Genomic DNA, 12,244 nt, shown 5'->3' with positions numbered 1-12,244 from the left:
AAATTTGTATATTAATTCATCTTTGTTGAAATTTGGTTTAATGATTGCATTAAGTTTAAATCTTTTAACTTAGTTTTAATAATAAATTTGTGCGATTATTAGCAAAGTTATATCAGTACAAACTCATGACAAACCCGCTGACTTTTTGTAAGTTTATATGGATTTTATTATAAAAAAGGTAGCTGTCATTTGTAACAATGAATATCCAATACTGTGTGTAGACAAGCCCGAATGGGCGTATATAAGAGAGCGGGCAGGAACCAGTTGTCAACAAACCCTGTCTATTTTTCATTGAAGCTTAGATCGTGGCAGAGAGTATGTCAGTCTCCTTCTGAGAAGAATTTTGTTATTGTAACATGATAACTGTTTCGCTCTGTCGTTACAAAGTTATTAATTATTCCATGCGTGATGCTGTACTAAATATTTTACGGATATCTTAAAAAATATGGTAAAACATGCAATGAGATTAGAATTTGCAAAGGGTAAGTGAAAACTGCAGTATATCAAAAATGAATTCAGATTACCAGGCTTTGATATGTGAATAATACTTCAGAATATGAAAGATCTCTTTATCTCTCACCTGCTGATAGTATGACACCTCTTACTTCTAATTTTAGAAATTCAGAAAAAACAGCTGACAAACTTTGACATATTTAGCAATCAGTAGACGACAGTTTGGCGTGACCTCAGCTTTAGCGAGTTTAAAGGTCCTCGAGTCAGCTACCGCCCTGGCAGCAAGTGTTGGAGCGTGGTGTCAATTAAAACAGCAGGTAGCTTCTTTTGTGATTCATATAGATTGACGTTTTCTGAAGGATTGACTGTTTGTATCACAATCTTATCTGGGTTGCCTGTCGATGTATGATACTGGGAGATATTTCAAATTCCAAACCTCATTTCTTTGTTATCTGTTTGCGTAAAGTCGGAAATCCAGCAATAGTTTTGGCTGTCTGTAAATTGTTCAATTGATGGTATGATGTAACTGCTGCTGGGGAGAAAAACAAGGTTTTTTCGACACTTGCATGCTGTTGACTTTATAGCAGCCCCCCTCCCCCCAATTTCCTCAATGAAACTTTACCATCTGGTTCATTCTTGAACTTTCATATAGCTGTTTTTACAAATATTAAAAGGCTTTGCTATTAAGCTTTGTAAGCTTTTTCCTAGGTTACGCCTATAAGAGTTTCACATGATAATTTATATAGATGGATATTACTTGTGCTTTTGTTTTTTTTGCCAGAATTTAATCTCAGAATAAACTGTATTTACAAGTTTAAGTCAGACAAACTTTAAATGTTATTGCTATATTGTTATATATTGCTATACTTTCATACCTATAATATATAATATAATACATACATGATAACAATATATCAATATTAATATTAACAAACAACAATAAATAATATAAAATATTCTGATATATTGTTATACTTGCTATTTAGTTAAACAATATATTGTAATAATTTTTACAACTGATTTTTATGAACATTAAATAATTTGAAAATGCAAGATACTTATTGCTGCCATCAAAAATAGACATTTTAGCTGTAATAAAATTTGATTTGTGACTTTCAATGAATAGGCTATCAAGAAAGGCTTTCTAGTGTGAGGATTTTGTCAATAATGCTACAAACCTTACTTTTGATATTTTGCTAACATACCAAAGAAGTTATGTTTTCATCACAATATTTTACATTAAACATCTAGTTTTTTGTATATCCTGATCAATAAAGCTACTCGATGATAGCCATTTTTAACAATAAGCTGGAATTTATATTTATGCATGGTGAGCTCACCTTCGACACAATCAATCAATGTGATGCAACGTGTGTAGAGAACTTCTACCATAAAAGTATCAACCTTTCAGATTTATTACTATGTTCGACGATAAGCTTGCCTATCTACCTCTAAAAGAAGAGAGACAACTATCGCAAATTTACTAACATAACAAAAGACTTGATTCCATATTTTAATGGTTGATAGATGTATGTAAACGACTATGCATCCTTAACAGAACGGTTGGTCGGTGTGACTACTCAGTCCTTAAAGTTTCCTATTTGACTAAATTCTGTAGGCGGATATCTGTTTATTCTCATTTCAGATATTGGCGGATGTTGAGACAAACTAAAATCACGTTATTTTGATCATGGTGGGTTCAAAACATGCATTCCCATAACGTAACGTCATTCTGCCCTCGATTATATAAATAGCGACTACTGTCAGTATGTACCCAGTGACAGAGTGTAGTCGCCAACTGCTGTATCCTGCCTCGTATGTCAAAAAGTGAAATTAATATCGTCCCTCAATTAGAGCATACTTGTATAACATTGTTGTTGTCGAGCAACGATGGGTATTCATTCTTGACAGACATTTATTAGTAATAATTGGCCTTATAAGGTCTGGTATTATTACATATTTAAGCCCTGGGATCTGCTTTGTAAAATGTGCTCTAGTATTTGTTTAGGTAAAAGGCTAAAGGCTCGTTGGTTTTGTAAGATTGTGTTCCTAACTTGACTTAATAAAAGGCCAACTGTGTTTGTTGATTTTATTAGTTACACAACAAAGGGAAAAATGCTATTGTGCTAGACCAGAATGCAATTGTTTGCAATCATTTGAACGCTGTTTTGTGTCGAAACTTAAAACTGTTTTTTGAAAGGATTGTTAGTTCAGATGTTCATAGCTCACTTACTCAACTCACGTCTGCGCAGTTAAGATTAGAGTGTCGGAAGCCGTATCTATTAGGCACCTCCTTCTTTAGTTAATCTGTTAGGAATACCAGACGAATATGCGGAACACGGAATGATACACCTGCTTAGCTAATAGAAAGGAGGAAGCTCGCAAATGATTCTGCATCGCTGGCAGATATGAAGACGAAACCAAAAGAAAGGGGTGGGTGGAGGGTGCCCCTAGTGCAAGTTAAGTCTAAATGATGAATTGACTGCATCCATATATAGAGTATTTATTATGATATAAATATACGGTACTACAAATCCATAATGCAATTATATGTTATTATTGCTTCACTGAAATACAAGTATAGCAGCATATGACTGATTCATAATTATTGCAGGGGTATTTCCCAATGATGCGCTTAAAATATTTCTCTTTGTACGCCTATGAGATAAACTAAAACAACCTTTGGTTGAAACCCTTCTAGAAATGCGTGGCTGTCAGCTACTGGAATCAAGTAACCTCAGTGATGTACAATGCCTTCTGAGAACTGTTTGATATTCTAAATTATTACATATAGCCGACAGCAGATAGCCCTCAGAGTGGGTGTTTAGGAGGCTGATACTCAGAAACTAATCAGAGTTTTGATACCAAATATTTTCAGTGATTTGGTGGAAGGCACGGAGCTTATGCTGAAAATAGCTAAAATTGGCTGAAGATAGAGAAATGCATAGAGTTTACACAGGCAAACAGATAGACACACGCAATGATAAAGGGGGATCTATTAATAGAGACAAACTATCCCTCAAAGCCATACAAAACAATAGATGGATTTTTAGAGCGGCCTTTAATTTTGTTATTCAATTATTTTTTAAATTGACTTACCTTTGAATTTAAAAAAATTAATTTTCATTATTTATCAATCATCTATTATGTCTTAACAATTTTTATAACCTTTTTATGACAAATTGAAAAAAGTTTGTGGCATGGTAAGGTAGAAGGATACCTCATTATCTTTTTTAAACCTACAGCTGCGAACCGCAGAAATCTACTCTAAATATGCTGCTTAGCCTACTTAAAAATGAGTTAAAATCAATTTTTAATATGTTTTTGCTAAGCCAGTAGAATCTTCTTAAAATGCAACACCGGCAAATAGGAATCCTATAGAAGAAGATGTCCTAAAATGCACTAGCTAAGGTAATAACAACTACCGCAGTGGGGAGAAGGCACGAAATGTGACGTGTACGTGTACGTGCTGCAGTTTATGGGGCTAAACATAATACCGATCATTCTCTTATGCTATTGATGAAAGTAGAAAATAATCATTTAAAATAGCATTTATGCTGCAAACTCATTGGCCACTAGACAGTCGTTAATAGCGATTATTAGACCATGGCTATTTCGATCATCCAAGATATCAATCTTAGCCTATATGCTAACTTTTCATGAGAATACAAAAATGGTTTATGTTAATTTGTTTGTTCCTCCGCCATAGATGCAAATGGATTAACACGATACCATTGGCGCCTTAAAATGTCGACTTCAGTGGAGTAAGCATTCAGCTAGTCAGAAATCGTAGAACTAAAAAGCAAAAGTTGAAAGAAAGATAACGCATCAGATTCAAGTTCATTGTTTTAAAAATCATCATATAATTTAGGTAAGGTTGTTGGTTGTCGGGTAGAATAAGTTACTAGTTGAAATAAAAAAGTTTAAAACACCTACTGAATATCTTGTTTTACCTCTATACCTAAGCTTTACCTTAATCTAGGATTTATCATAGGCTCTTAAAGAATGTTAATTTTTTAATAATCTTTGGATAGTTTTAATTACTTTGTAAAATAAATCAGTACTTTCTTTTAGGCTTTTTAGGAAGGATGTTAGTGAAATCTATTTTTAAATCATTAGTAATTTTTCCGTTACCTCAAGACCTCCATGTTTACATCTTAACTTGAAATTTGCAAACTTCTGAGTCTGAGAATATCAAAAAGTTGATAGGTTGATGATTGAATTGGCTTATAAGAAAATATGTTACACAAATGATTTTCATAATCGTCCATCCTCTAAAGCTGACAACAATGAGAATCACATCAAAAGGTCAACTCGCAATGACATAATTTCTAATATGTTTTAGGGAATGTACCAACCAATCAACATCAATCAATACCAACCATTAATCAGTGCACCAATCAATATAGCAGCAAGTATATGATTGGGAATCCTTTAGATTGAAGGAATTACTGAGACTATTGACTCATATAATTATCACTTACATGTACTAGTGTCAATTGTCATGGGAGCACAGCTTGGTCAACATGTTGAGGTGATATATTCTCGCTAAAAGGAAACAAATGAGATAAGAAGGGCATCTTAAGATACCATCTGCGCATAAATCGCTATCTATTCATAAACGGAAGCGGTGCCAGTAAAGAATTCACGTAACGTCATCAGAGAAGTGTGATATCCTAAAATAAACAGCTCTAATCTGTTCTGACACAGTGCATTGGAATGAGATGAGTATTGACTTTGACAGTAGTCTGAAATTCTACACTAGTAGCAATTTATTACTATATCCACAAAGCTTGTGTTTATAAGCCCCTCTCATAGAGAGGAAGGGTGGGGCATTGTAGCCTTCTACCTGAGACTTAATAACGCGAGTAATCATTGCACCAACGCAAGTGTAAAGGGTTGTTATCAGCTCTGCCTTCTTATTGGTCAATCGGACATAAACAGTGAAAGTGCTGCGGAAGGAGGGAGCCTTATAAACTGATGTAACCAATCGATGGTTTATTCAGAAACACACCTCGGAAATAGTAACACCTCTACACCCTATTCAACAGAACTCTACAGTTACGGCCTTCAAGATGGAATACCGACTGTGTCTTCTTTTCATATCGGTAAGTCATGGACGTTGATTTTTTAAACCAGATCAAATAATAAGTTTTGACTAGAGCGCATCATCCCCATTGCAAGCTTCACAAGAAATGCTAAAAGTTGCTGAAAAGACGAACACATAAAAGTTTGCATATTCTAAAGATTAAAGTAGTAACTCTATGGAATGGACATCTGAATGAAAATTATAATATTATTTTAATATTAGTAAAACTCCCTTTGTTTACAGTGCTCGGCTATGATGATGAGCATCTCGGAAGGAGCCCTTCAAAAGGGTAAGTTAGCTCATCTAATATGGCAAGTAACGTACGCCCTTTGGAAATAGACGATTTACCCATTCAATCCATTTTAAGAACCTTAGACCCAATTTCATAGTTAATCATTTTAGCAGCCTGGTTAGCACAGTTTCCTTCATAGTTTCAAACTTTGTCCTAAAAATGTTTTTGGTGCATTTTAGTAAATATTAATAAATATTAATATTATTGGAAATATTAATAAACGACATTGGTTTTTAAGTACCATTTTACATTATTTACCGCTATGCCAGTCAAAAACAATAGAGGCAACATTTTATCATATGGAAAAATAATGATTTAAGTGCTGCTTTCTGAGAACTCATCTAAGATTGCTTGCTTTGCTCTAAACAATTGCTTCTGACCACCTGCAGTCAACTTAGGCAATGCCCTGGGTATTCTTTAGTTCACAAAGCGTTGCCTTTAATGTGTTTCATTGTTTGATTCGAATTTGGTGTTGACCGGCTCTGATGGACTAATTGCTACAATACAACTTGCTTTTGGGGTTATTTGAAGGCCCGGAATGTGAAACCACATTAAATGAAAAGCAGGGAGGCGTGTGTGTCAATGCCCCGCAAGCGAAGAATAAAGGCTAATTGCTTCTGTTGCTCCGTTAGCATAGTGCAGCAACCTACCTTACTTTTGGGTAGTTGATGTTTCTAATTTAGACATGTGATGAATTCCCGCAGAGGTCTTATCATGCTTATAATAACTGTTCATCCAGGCCCTAAACCATTAGCACTGTTCCACCTGCTCTCCCTTCTCTCACTTTGGTGCATCTCTCATAGCCAAGCGTTGTGTTTGTTTACTCATCAGTGTTGTCATATCCTTGATGATTCCCAAAATATCTTAGTGTAGTTTTAAGAAATTCGTTGTCTATCTAGCCCCATCTTCTCAAAATATTCTTTATTTTCGGATTTATTACTTTCAGCTGTTGTAACATTATGCATCAGGTAAATCAAGCAAGATGCAGGACTAATGCAATAACGAGTATTTTTCTGGTGGCCATTTTGGTTAAGTTCAAGCAGACCCATGAATATTCAGTTATGAATTAAAAAACTTTAATGAATTGATGCAGTTGAACAAAAAAATTTTGATATTTGCATCTGAAATTATGCCAAAAGAATGAAATAAACAGAATATTTGGACAGCAATTTTTTCCTCACTTTTAATGAAGTTTGTTCTATTGCTTACAGTTTGTCCGGGAAAGCCTGCCGACATAGTGTTTGCCATAGATGAATCATCAAGCATATGGCCAGTTCACTTTCTGACGTTGAGGAAATTCATCGCCAACCTAACAGACAGTTTCGACATCGGACCAGACCAAACACGAATCGCAGCGATCACCTACTCGGACACAGTGACCCACAGGTTCTCCCTAGATGACTACAAAACCAATGAAGATGTGAGAAGAGCCATAAGTAGAATTGACCAGAAAACAGGAGGTAATGAATCCAAAAATCAATTTATGGCAGTTAGGGGTTACCTAAATGGACATAGTTTAAATTTAATAATTTGAAACACTTTTGCCACAATTAAACTGCATGTTAGCGTTGATGAATATACGCCGAATTTATACTTGTCAGCAACGAGTAGTTTTTTCAGATGAAGATAAGCAATTTACGAAATCGAATCGGGATTAAAGTGTCACCTTTTTCCTCGAGTAAAAAATATAGCTTCCAGGAAAAATACTTGACGGGTATATTTCAACTTCCCAGAGCCTACAAGTTTGTATAGCGATAAAACTACGCTAGGGATGACATACAAGCAGAAAGGGTGCTGTCAAGCGTGATCCAATCTCAATCATATCTCGTGTTTGTGATTCTTATCACAAACACTTTTAGCATGTAACTACTTTCTCTGCTCACCGTTCCTTGAACTTTTTGTAAGCAGTGTCTCATGAGAAGCGTCCAAATTTACTTCAAACTCGGTCGACGAGTGAAATAATTATCGTTGGGCAAGTAGGCCATTGTCAGAGCAGGCTCTCTCGTTACCTCCTCTTTGTCTTAGCTAAACTTAGTTCATCTAGCATGCCTGGGCTGGTAGTAAAATCTTTAGGGCTTATATGTCTTTTATTTGTGCAAGAATTTGCCCTCGGAATCAATTGTAGATAAGCTATGAATATGTGGTAAGATGATAGATGCGTACATTATTCAACTGTTTCGAGGAATTTAAAAAGATACAGCAGTTATATTTGTTATCAAGTAAAATTCTAAAGTCTCGGATGACCTCCCCTTTCAACAAGTCAACCTCCCCTTTCTCCCCAAGTCAACTTTCACATAACTTGGCGAATTGCCAATAAAAAATTTGTGTTCCCTTTAATGACCTAATTTAGTATAAAAGACTTTTCTAGCAACTAAATATTTTAGTAAAAGTATCAATGACATTCTCCCATAGACAAATCTTGTGGCATAAAAAGCATCTATTCATCAGATAAAGGGTAGCCTAAAAGCCTTGCAACAAACCCATTGTGATAAACTGAAGAAAAAAACTTGGCTGTCGTTTACATAAAAAAGGAATGTGGATATATTTTTGGAATGCGTTAGGCATTAACAGCTCGCGGCATCACTGGGTGATTATGTTACTGTAGGCACGAGAACTGACTTAGCCCTGAAGCATATCCGACACAAAATATTCAGTGAGAGCAAGGAAGGAGTACCCCAGATAGTTGTGCTCATCACTGATGGTGACAGCTGGTACCCAGAGAAAACGATTCATCAAGCAAAACTGCTTAAAAATCGCAATGTTACAATCTTCACAGTAGCCATTAGTAAGAAGGTACGTGAATCTTATCTCTATCCTTTCTTGATAACCATTTTTCTGTTCTAAAATTAGAAATATGTCAAAAACTTATCTAAATAATGTCAGAACATTACGGATTAGTTGGCAAGAAAATTGTTGTGAAACCGTATCAATACCAGAACCACCCATTGTTGTTTAATATACAAATGCCTGCTATTTCTTCTCTAACCTACACAGACTGCTGGCAGCGGATGCGGTGTCAAGCATTAGGGCTAACAAGTTGCTGGTTAAAACTGTCAAATGAGTGAAGCTCCAAAATGACCAGTGTCGCAAGTGCTTTGTGTAGTTGGTTACTTAGCAACCTACAAGTAATACAAAATTTATTTCGTCCAGTCTGTCTTGATTAAGCATTAGCTCTTGTCATAGCTAAAGGTATGAATTATTGGAAGGTCTACTGCATAGCAACATGAACGTATCGCATCCGTGTGCTGCTAGACAGAAAGTTGGAGTTTTAAATGTCTAGCTGATTTTCTGACACAATAAAAAACGCGTTTTTAGTTAAGTATCAGCAAAGGTGCTTCCCAAAATATATGGCTGCATTCCGTTCGATCAAGTATCTACGTATCACCACTTGGAAGCCTGGACTCTAGATAATTTGGGAAATTCTTTTCTCACCCGATACTACACCCAAATAAAACCTAACAGCCAGATCTGTTAGGTTTTATTCAGTACTCGGTTTTACTGTTAGGTAGGAAAACCTAACAGACTTGGCTCAAAACTCGGCTGCAAAGCGTTGCTTGTTTTTGTAATTTCAATTTACATAGAATTTCAAAATTTTGGTCTCTTTGTTTTTTATGTGTTTGAAGTGAAAGCCCAAAGTTTCAAGTTGATTGAGCTATTCGTTATTATTATATTATATATTATTATATCGGCAAAGTACTGAGAGCACTTTTAATCGAGCAATGAAAAATGGCTGCTCACAGAATGTTAGTTTTTAATGACACACTGATTAAAATTCCTGGTAACAAAGAATCAAAAATCAATCAATCAAAATAGACCAAAATGCAAAGCTTCTCCCCAGGAACAAGAGCTTTACCGAAAACTATCTGTTTTTCTATTCATGACAAATATACACCTTCTATCAGACTCGATGTGCTGCAATCACTGCTTCTTTATTTATCTCTGAAACACCACTTCTTTGAAAAAGTGTCACAAAAAACTATTTACTCCATTTCATTTCTGTTTCTTTCATCAAGTTCGAAAATTTTCTAAATAATATTCAGTTCAAAAGGAATTGTGCTATTTTAAGTGCTTTCTTAGTTGATGGAAAGTTATTAATGCCATTTAGGATCTGAAGGCTCACTTGTATATGCGAGACTATTGTTTAAAGTGTTAAAGTTGGTGCTGCATTCATGTTTTCGTGTCTGTTTCAATTAGGAATCATTATTGAGTTAGATTGATTGACAGACTGGAAGGCTCACATGCCATTACCTCTAACAAGTGGGCCTATACATAGATTAGCAGTTTCCTAAAAATAACAACTTTCATGCAACGGAAATGTTAAATTGAGAGGTGCTGACAGGCCCCTTCAATAAGCTCATAAATCTATCCTCATTACAGAAACAGGCTGTAGCTGATAGCTGTAAAGGTTGCTGCTATTATCATATCTTATTTTATGTTGCAGATTAAATGGGAGGAAGTTGAGATGGTCTCATCTCAACCTACCGAGTCACACATATTCTCTGTCGATTCGTTTAACGACCTCGGAGTTACCTTGGTTGAACGATTGGTCTTGTCAACATGCAAGGTTCAAGGAAATCCTGTCGGAGGTAAGGCTGTGCTTATGGAAGCTCTCATCTACTGTAGAACCTAGTATTTACAAAGATCAAATAATTTACCCAAAAAAAGGTCATATATAAATTTACAATGAACACTGGTTAGCATGATCAACAGAGGTGGTTAAGTAAAACTGATTTAGAAGTTGTACTTTATGGCAAAAAGGGAAGAAAACTCTGCCTTATTTGTGTTGTTCTTATGATACAAACAGTTTATGAATGCTTCATTGAATTTTATGATTTTTAGAGTGCAACATCAACTTCAAATCCGATGTGGTCTTCGTTCTTGGTTCAGCATCTCAGAATCCTGGCGGCGCGCTAAAAGCTGTAGGCATGATCGAAGAGATCATAGCTGACAAAAACACCTTTGTGGGGTAAGTCCTTACAACTCGCATAGCCAAGCATTGGCAATTTATTCCATGTGTATTCTGTTAGACAACACTGAGTTGCATTTATGTTCATAACTTATAAAATAAATTTTATGTTAAGCATTGCATCATCATTCTTTCAGTGATGCTTCCCTGCGCTTTGGCATGGTACCCCGCCAATGCAGCCTAGACTTGGGCTTTCACCTAAACAGCTACGATAACAAAAATGATATCATCGACCATTTGCGCAGAAGGAAACAACTCTCAACCACCGCAGATCACATAAACTATCTCGTCACCGACAGCTTTGAATATCGTAATGGCGATAGACCAGAGGTATGTCAACAACCATAGCATTGCGAGCAACAGCATCGCTAGTCTCCTAACAGAAATGGCTGTCCTTAATGCACCCATAACCCATTCAGACCTAAATATACATAAATTGGATTTTTCATCCGAGAACAGATTATGTTGATTATTTTGTTCATCACGCAAAGCTCATGCTACCTAATTATCTTTTAGGTACGAAATCTAGCTGTGCTCATCATGGACAGAGAGTCAGATGACATGGCTGAGACGCTAGCAGCTGCTGACCTCGCTAAAGAGGCTGGAATAGAGATAATTGTCGTGGCAGTTGGAAAACAAGTAAATGACAATGAGATATCAATGCTCGCTTCACAGCCTATATCAGATTACAAGATCACCTTATCAGACTACACAGAGGTAGCAGACTTCAAGCACAAAGTATATTCACTCATCTGTCCATAGGAATTTGTCATTGATCAGCTGTTTCCTTCACAACCTCAGGCACATCCTTACATCTATTCAAGACAACTGTTGCCAAGTGCTTTCTAACCAATTGAGCCAGTCACAGGTGCTGTCCTTCCAAGATCTTACGCTTGCAACTCGCTTGCTACACTCAGCTACAGTTGTCAAACGTCTACCATTGAACCAAGAAAAACATGCCCTCTGCTGTAGTATCCTTATATTTATAGCCAATCCTTACATAGTCTGTACAAGTTACAAAACTGGGAAACTCTTGCCCTTCAACCTGCGCATGTCGACTTTAGCGTTAGATACATGCTCAAGGTGATATATATTATTAATGTCAGGCCTAACCAAGTATTAGCTGCTCTAGATCACAAATGAATGATGTGGTCACGTCATATATTTATTGTAAATTATATTCTTATGGAATTGTGATCTCATGAGCTACACTTTTACACTACAGCTTGTATGCACTTTTATGTCTTACTGATCATTGTCAATGCAACTTGCCTCTACTCTTTACTTGGCCAATTAAATTGAGCCATCAGGCAAAAGGCAAATTTTATTAATATATTTTGTAGTCTTTATTTAGCTATTGAACTCTAGTGGCTAATAACATTGTACAAATTGTTGATATGAGATATATTTTGTGCAACTGCTCGTCTTACTTCACAAGGGATAC

General features: G+C 35.9%; 1 protein-coding gene across 1 annotated transcript; it reads left to right on the top strand.

Annotated features, from left to right (window-relative positions):
• The first annotated feature begins 5,470 nt into the window (after positions 1-5,470).
• On the top strand, positions 5,471-12,156 carry LOC137407317 (cartilage matrix protein-like). Its single transcript, XM_068093935.1, has 8 exons — positions 5,471-5,561; positions 5,786-5,831; positions 7,046-7,294; positions 8,440-8,627; positions 10,276-10,420; positions 10,674-10,800; positions 10,938-11,130; positions 11,317-12,156. Exons 1-8 carry the CDS (start codon positions 5,529-5,531, stop codon positions 11,560-11,562), a joined length of 1,227 nt encoding a protein of 408 aa, XP_067950036.1. The 5' UTR covers positions 5,471-5,528; the 3' UTR covers positions 11,563-12,156.
• Positions 12,157-12,244: the final 88 nt, after the last annotated feature.

This window comes from Watersipora subatra, chromosome 10, assembly GCF_963576615.1.
Source record: "Watersipora subatra chromosome 10, tzWatSuba1.1, whole genome shotgun sequence".
Lineage (NCBI taxonomy): Eukaryota > Metazoa > Bryozoa > Gymnolaemata > Cheilostomatida > Watersiporidae > Watersipora > Watersipora subatra.
The sequence above is the reverse complement of the archived record's forward strand: the minus strand, read 5'-3'. Positions and strand labels throughout refer to the sequence as shown.

Excerpts from the sequence above, each read along its gene's own strand:
- LOC137407317 (XM_068093935.1), top strand. The coding sequence starts at position 5,529 with ATGGAATACCGACTGTGTCTTCTTTTCATATCG. Across the intron at positions 7,295-8,439 it reads AATTGACCAGAAAACAGGAG|GCACGAGAACTGACTTAGCC; the intron begins GTAATGAATCCA and ends ATGTTACTGTAG. Across the intron at positions 10,801-10,937 it reads GACAAAAACACCTTTGTGGG|TGATGCTTCCCTGCGCTTTG; the intron begins GTAAGTCCTTAC and ends TCATTCTTTCAG.